At 68.9% G+C, this 7,143-nt stretch overlaps 1 protein-coding gene across 1 annotated transcript; it reads left to right on the forward strand.

Annotated features, from left to right (window-relative positions):
- The first annotated feature begins 1,551 nt into the window (after positions 1–1,551).
- Positions 1,552–6,162, forward strand: LOC119094433 (uncharacterized). The gene is made up of 7 exons (XM_037217492.1): positions 1,552–1,583; positions 2,142–2,384; positions 2,853–3,046; positions 3,871–4,036; positions 4,588–4,750; positions 4,981–5,160; positions 6,155–6,162. Exons 2-7 carry the CDS (start codon positions 2,232–2,234, stop codon positions 6,160–6,162), a joined length of 864 nt encoding a protein of 287 aa, XP_037073387.1. The 5' UTR covers positions 1,552–1,583; positions 2,142–2,231.
- Positions 6,163–7,143: the final 981 nt, after the last annotated feature.

Raw genomic sequence — 7,143 nt, forward strand, 5'->3', positions numbered from 1 at the left:
GTCTTCATTCGTCGGTGCGCAAGACGCGCGCCCGAGTGAAGTGGTTTGAGCTGACCTGGCGCGGTGACCGGCCAGGCTGGCGGCGCGAGCTGGTCCACCGCACCTCGGCGGCCGCGTGGCGCCGCGACCGGAGCCGGCCCAGAATGGACTGCTACTACTTCACGCCGCAGGGCAAGAAGCTGCGCTCGCTGAAGGAGATCGAGCTCTTCTGTGAGTAGGGCACTCCCGGGCCAGCAGCGCATGGCACTCCCGGGACAGCAGCGCATGACACTCCCGGGCCACCAGCGCGTGGCACTCCCGGCCCAGCAGCGCATGGCGCTCCCGGGCCATCAGTGCATGACACTCCCGGGCCAGCAGCGCATGACACTCCCGCGCCAGTAGCCCGTGACACTCCCGGGCCAGCAGCGCATGACGCTCCCGGGCCAGCAGCGCGTGACTCTCCCGGGCCAGCAGCGCGTGACACTCCCAGGCAGGCAGCACGTGGCGCTCTCGGAAAGGCGCTCCCAGTCCCAGCTTCACCGGGCACTCATGCCAGACCGGCACCCGTAGCTATCTCTGGACAAGGGCAGGCGCTTGAAGTACTCTGTCTCACATAGCAGGCATTCATAAACTCCAGCGGCAGTCATTCGAGGTGCTCCCCGAATGACCTCAAGGCAGGCATGGGTGGTGCTGCACGGGAAGCGCGGGACACTCGGGGGCAGGCAGCCAATGCATCCATGGGCTCACGTCGTTCACAAGGCCAGCCTCCATGGTGGGTGCTGCCGGGAGGCGGGAGCTGCCAGCAGTCGGCGATCCTCGGGCCAGCGTGCCGCCAGAAATTAATGTGCGATCTCCGGGCAACACCCTTCCCCGACCGTCGTGCCAGGGAGACGCTGCCATCACTGGGATGACCGCCGGGCGGGAGATCCGTGTCACCCAGAGCGCCTCGGCGGTTACCCGCGCGGGCGTCACGGCGGTGGTGGTCTGCGGTGTGACCCCCTCCCGCGGCGCGGCCTGGCTTCGGTCGGATGGACGCCTGGCCTGCCCCCGTGCCGGCCGTCGCGGCCCGGCTGTGCGGTCGCGTGGGCGCGCCGCCCCGCCCTGATGGCGCCCGCCCCGCCCTGACGCCGCCCGCCCGGCCCTGACGCCGCCCGCCCCGCCCTGACGGCGCCCGCCCCGCCCTGACGGCGCCGCCCCGCCCTGACGGCGCCGCCCCGCCCTGACGGCGCCCGCCCCGCCCTGACGGCGCCCGCCCCGCCTGACGGCGCCCGCCCCGCCTGACGGCGCCCGCCCCGCCCTGACGGCGCCGCCCCGCCCTGACGGCGCCGCCCCGCCCTGACGGCGCCCGCCCCGCCCTGACGGCGCCGCCCCGCCCTGACGGCGCACGCCCCGCTCTGACGGCGCACGCCCTGTCCGCAGTGGAAGAGAGTGGCTCCGCGCTGCCGCCGAGCTGCTTCACGCTGCAGCGGCGCCTGCTGGGCGTCGGGCCGCCGGAGGAGACGGAGCGCGAGGCGCGCTCCCAGCCGCCGCCGTCGGGCCACCGCCCGCTGGACGGCGAGGGGCAGCCGACGGCGCGGGACTCTGTCCAGGCGGCCGCCCGCAAGGTGAGAGGCGCGCTGGAGAGCTGTGCTCGCTCGGGGGCGGCGTCGCTGAAGAAGGGAGGCAGGGGATCTCTGGGTGACTAGCGGTGGGATGGGAGGGTGGTGAGCAGAGGTGGTAAATACACCGCCCTAAGGCGACATGAGCCTGCAGCGTACTTTGCTACCTTCTGGCAAGCGGCACAACTGATGGGGTACTGCTAGCAACTGTTCCAACTCCCCAGCACTTCCAGTGAATTTTGTCTCCTTTAATGGCCATCCAATGTAATGATACTCCCACCATTTTGCTATCTTTTGAGGTCACTCATATTCTGTCTTTTGCAGTTTGCAGATGGTATTGACTGTTTTATACATTAAAACGCCGTGTGTTGCGTTTATGGGAGGCGTGACATCAAGGCCTTCCAGAGCACCCGTGGATCCAGGATTTGTCCTGACCTGGAGAGGGCAGGGTCGGACGCGGTCCGATTAAATGGAGCGACTCTTCTGCAACCGCGGCCAACAAGTACTATGCACGGCTTTGCCTCCCACCCAGTTCTGGGCAATGACGCTGCTCTTCGTTTTCAGCGCCGAGAAGCATTCCGCGAAGCGAAGAAGGGACGGCGACTGATAGAGCAGGCCAGGCGGTCGGTGCTGCGCGTGGTCTTATCCAAGCACATGGGCAAGCCGGTTCGGACAGCGCAGGTCGGCTCGCCGGAGCGGTGCAGCCGGAAGCTGCGACTGAAGGGAGGTCGCGAAAAGCCGCCGGTATCGTCCGAAGCCGAGCCGGAGCAGACGCCGACGGAGTGGCCGTCGAAGTCGCGCCTCAAGGTGCGGGAGAGGGTGCGGTCGGGTAGGGTGTGGCTGTGGTGGAGGGTTGGGTGATGGCGAGCCCAGGCGTTGTTAAAGGCTGCGGGATAGTCAGTTTGGGCTGAAAAGGCGCGGGCCTCCCTGTCGGTGTGTGACGTGACGAAGGAAACTCTCCTGAGGTGCCATCATGTATTTTGCACGCCCGCAGGCGGCTGCTGGGGTTGTGCTGCTGCGGCCGGACGAACTATGACGGGTTGGGCCGCAGCTGTGTCAGATCCGGCCGAGGTTCCGACGCCTGTATGGGGTCAGGACCATCCAGAATGGCGCGCAAGATCTGGCGCACTGTGGTGTGAGCTGTCCTCGCTCCCCGTTGCAGCACGCGGCGGACGCTACCCGGGCCCTGTGTCACAGTGCGTGCTGGCAGGCACCTGACCTCTGTCTCGGTCCACACTGACCTCCCCCCCCCCCCGCCGCCGCCGTCTGTTACAGTACATGGTGAAGGGCAAGGCCAGTGGGGAGGGGGGTACCGAGGAGTGGTTGCGGCGGCTGCGGCCCTGGCGGCTGGCGCTGGTGGAGCCGGACGGCGGCCACGAGCTGCGCGACAGTCCGGCCCGCGATCTCTGCCAGGCTTACCTGGCGCTGCTGGGCGCCAAGCCCGCCGCCTTCTGCCAGCTCATGGTCGGGTAAGCACGGCCGCCGCCGGCGGGGCGAGGCACGGTGGCCACGAGACCGCACCGGCAGCACCCCTGCGCTCCGGGTGGTCCAGGCTGTGGGCCTTGGACTGGAGACAGCGGCGGCACGTCCGCGCCCGGCGGATCGCCAATGGTGTGTTCGTCGTGAGGCGAAGCGCTTTGACCCCGGCGTGTGGCGTGTGTATGCGAAGGCGGGGCTTTCAGCGTGCTGCATATGTCTGTCGTGGCGACAGTCGTGCGTGTCGCTGTGCAGGAGAGTACTTGCGACAAATGTGAGATATCTCAGCTCAAAGCTATCGTCCGTCTATATGTAAGCTGTTGTAAGCTGTAAGCTATATGTAAGATGTCGTCCTTGCCGTGGCCGAGCTGGTGGTTTCGGCTCTACTTGGGCTTAAGTCACTTTTGCTTAGGCCTATAACAAAACATGGTATTGATACGCTATTTAGTTTAAGCCGACGCCAAGGGTTCCCATTATTTTAAACTATACTGCTCATGCCAAGCGTTCCTTCGACTAGAGGCACCTGTCTGTAACCAGAAATGATCCAACCGGCTTCTCCAATACTGGCTGTCGCTGCAGGGTCCTTTCTTAACAGTCAGAAACACTACTTGCAGCAGACTTTCGTGAAAAGTCTGCTGTGATAAAAGTGATGTCTCCAAATGGGCTGTTCTTTCCGTGGATGGATAGGGCCAACTTGAGCCGTCGTGCCCAGTAGCGGCGCCAGCGGTGTGCGCTGTCACCCCTCACCTCGCACGTGGCCGCGGCCAGCGGTGCGGGGACGTTTGGCTGACGGCCGCCTGCTGCGCGCGGCCCGCAGCCAGGTGCAGCCGGAGGCGCCGTGCAGCCTGTTCTGCTTCCTGACGGCGGCCGGCGGTCGGGCCGTGCTGCCCACCACGCATTGCCTGGCCTGCCGCTGCCTCTGGCACCCGGCCTGCGTCGGCCTGGAGGAGGCGACCGCCAAGCGGCGCGACTTCATCTGCCTGGTGAGCGGGCGGGCCGCTGCAGGGGTCCCGCCGCTGTGACATGCTGCTGGAGGGAGGCGGGCGGGCCGCTGCAGGGATCCCGCCGCTGTGACATGCTGCTGGAGGGAGGCGGGCGGGCCGCTGCAGGGATCCCACCGCTGTGACATGTTGCGGGAGGGAGGCGGGCGGGCCGCTGCAGGGATCCCGCCGCTGTGACATGCTGCGGGAGGGAGGCGGGCGGGCCGCTGCAGGGATCCCGCCGCTGTGACATGCTGCGGGAGGGAGGCGGGCCGGCCGCTGCAGGGATCCCACCGCTGTGACATGCTGCGGGAGGGAGGCGGGCGGGCCGCCACAGGGATCCCGCCGCTGTGACATGCTGCGGGAGGGAGGCGGGCCGGCCGCTGCAGGGATCCCACCGCCGCAACGTGCTGCTGGAAGGAGGCGAGGCGGGGAAGGCCGACTGCTTACCATACGTGTCTCAGATCGGGTAGTTGTCTGCGATGGTTTGCCGCCTCGTGCCCGGCCGGCGGCCGGCGGCTGTCCCCTGACCTGTCCGCCGCCCCGGTCGCCAGGAGTGCCACCACTACCTGCGTCTGGTGTACGAGCGCACGCTGGTGGAGGGAGTCAAAAAGTCGAGGACCATCGACTGGCCCGGCCCGGGCGCCGTGGAGATGGAGGACGACTGGGGGCCTCCGCCGCTGCTGTGGGGGCCGATGCCGGACCACCGCTATCCGGGTATGCTGGTCGGCGACGCTTGCGAACCAGCGGACTCTGCAGGGGGCAGGGAGCTTGTGCTGGATCGTTTACTCGCATTTGTCATGGGATTGAAGGTACCTCACGCTTGCGGGCCAGCAGCCTAACTTACCGGGTGGGACTGTGCTGATCGCTGCCTTCACTAAAGCGGGGAAAGGGTTTGGTTTCGTTTCGGTTGTCGTTGAAACTTGTGCTCGTTTGTTGGTCGCCAGATGTCTCACCGGACGGCCAGCTGGATGGGGCCGGCGCGCGCGCTAAAGGACCTCCGCCGCTGCGGCGAGCGCCGGCCATGCCGAACGCCGAGCGGCCGATACCTCCGCCTCTGCAGAGGGCGCCGCCGCCGCCGCCGCTGCTGCTGGGGTCTGATGTCGAGTCGCCAGCCCCAGCGCGAGGTCAGGCGGCGGCCGCCAAACCGGCCCGGCGGCTGAAGATCGCCGTTAGTAACGGGCCGGCGGGGACGGCGGGGACGGCTCCGCGACTGCCCGGCCGCGACGCGGAGCCGTCGGCGCCGGCGAGGGGCGCGGCCGAGGGCGCCGGCGCGGCCGAGCCGGCGGCCGCCAAGCCGCCCCGCCGGCTAAAGATCGTGGTCAGCAACGGGACGGCGGCGGCGCGCCCGGCCGCGGCGGCCGGCCAGTCTCGCACGGCGTCGCTGTCGACGCCACGCGGGCCACCGATTACCGTGAAGCTGGTGCAGCGGGCGGTCGACGGTCGGGCGCAGCGCGTCCTCTACAACAACCACGTCGACCGCCCGCCGCCGGCGAAACTCCGTCGGCTGTGTCCTGCCGGCGCGGCCGAGCCCCGGGCGGATGGCGCCGTCCGGCCGCCAGGGGCCGCCACTGGCGGCGCCGACGCTGGCGCTCCTCCACGCTCCGTGCTCCGTGTGCGCGTCATGGGACCGGCGCGGGACTCCACCGTCGCCAGCGCGCCGGCGACCGAGCCGGACGCCCTGCGGCGTGATGGTGCGGTGGCGGGACCCGGCGCCGCTCGGCAGTCGCGAGCGAGCAGCGCTGGCGTCTCCGGCGCCGACGGCTCGTCGCTGCCCGGCGCGTTGCGCGTGGCCGGTGCGGACGGCTCACTCCTGCCCGGTGCGTTACGAGTGGCGACAGGGGAGTTCCGGAGTGGGCGGCCGCGGGATGCCGACTCGGGGCCGCAGAGTGTAGTGCGACCGCCCGACACGACAGTCAGCTCGCGGTTGCCCGGTGCTGTCCGAGTGTCGGGCGCCAACGTCACGCGCGTCGCTGTGGAGGGGACCCGACTGGCCGGCGCAAGCAAGCTGCAGCTGACAAGCGCTCCTCGCGGCGTCGAGGTGGGCGGCGCGCGGGTCTCCAGCGCCGGCGCCTCGCAAAAGACGGGTGTGGCGGCTGCCGTGCCCGCGGCGGGCTTCAGGCTGGTAACCCCCACGGGTACCGTGCCGGTGCCGGTCACGTTCACCGCGCGGCCGCGCGCACCCGAGCAAGGCGCCAGCGACGAGACATTCCGCGACCGGACGGTAACGCCGGCGGCCGGCTTCGGCGACCGCGGCCGGACGCTGCTCGCCGCCGGCTCGGCGGCCGGCGCCGTCCGGCTGAGGAAGCCGAGCGGTCGTGGCTCAGTGCCGGGGCGGGCCGCGGCCGGCCGCGCCGCCGAGCCGCGGAAGGCCAAGGCCCCGGAGGCCGCCCGCCAGGCGCTGCAGAACGGCGACTGCAAGGCGATGACGCGCCATCTGTCGCCGCGCCGGGCGAAGACCAAGGCGGCCGCGCTCCTCTCCAAGCCGGAGTCTAGTCAAGGGAAGCGACCGGCGGCCGGCGCGTCCCGGCTGGCGGCGAGGAAGCGGAGCTGGAGGAGCGCCGACGAGTGATGGGTCTGAGAGAGCTGTCTCTCCCCGCACCGGCCAGTCAGGCTGTGCCGCTCGCCATTGTTTTATTGCCATATTCTTGCTGAATAATATTGCCGTGACCTGGTTTGCTCGATGCTCCGTGTTTAACGCGACAGGATGGGCAAGCACGGGGAGAATTCAGCGTCTGATTTCGCTGGCAACTGAAAGGCCGACTCTTGGTCCTGTCTGTGACGGGATCGCGGCGCGCCTGCGAGCAAGGCGTGCCGCGACTTCCCCGCCCCAACTGCTCACAATTGCTCACCCGTTCGGGTGGCCTCGCCATGGGTGCGTTGCAACCGATTACTGACGGAGACCGATGTCCGGCAGTCGTGCCGCGCCGGGGCGATGGCCGGCCATCGCTCGCAGTACCGTCTTCGCCCCAGCGGAACCGGCCGCAGAGGACTGTAGCCACAGAGGACTCTAGCCACAGAGGACTCTAGCCACAGAGGACTCTAGTCACAGAGGACTCCGGCTGCAGAGGACTCTAGCCACAGTGAACTCCGGCTGCAGAGGACTCTAA

The sequence above is a fragment of the Pollicipes pollicipes genome, unplaced genomic scaffold (assembly GCF_011947565.3).
Source record: "Pollicipes pollicipes isolate AB1234 unplaced genomic scaffold, Ppol_2.1 Scaffold_4002;HRSCAF=4701_pilon_pilon_pilon, whole genome shotgun sequence".
In the NCBI taxonomy this organism is placed as follows: domain Eukaryota; kingdom Metazoa; phylum Arthropoda; class Thecostraca; order Pollicipedomorpha; family Pollicipedidae; genus Pollicipes; species Pollicipes pollicipes.

Coding starts and splice junctions, on each gene's coding strand:
- LOC119094433 (XM_037217492.1), top strand. CDS start 2,232: ATGGGCAAGCCGGTTCGGACAGCGCAGGTCGGCTCGCCGGAGCGGTGC. Junction 3,047..3,870: donor TTCTGCCAGCTCATGGTCGG/GTAAGCACGGCC, acceptor CGCGGCCCGCAG/CCAGGTGCAGCCGGAGGCGC. Junction 4,751..4,980: donor GCCGGACCACCGCTATCCGG/GTATGCTGGTCG, acceptor GTTGGTCGCCAG/ATGTCTCACCGGACGGCCAG.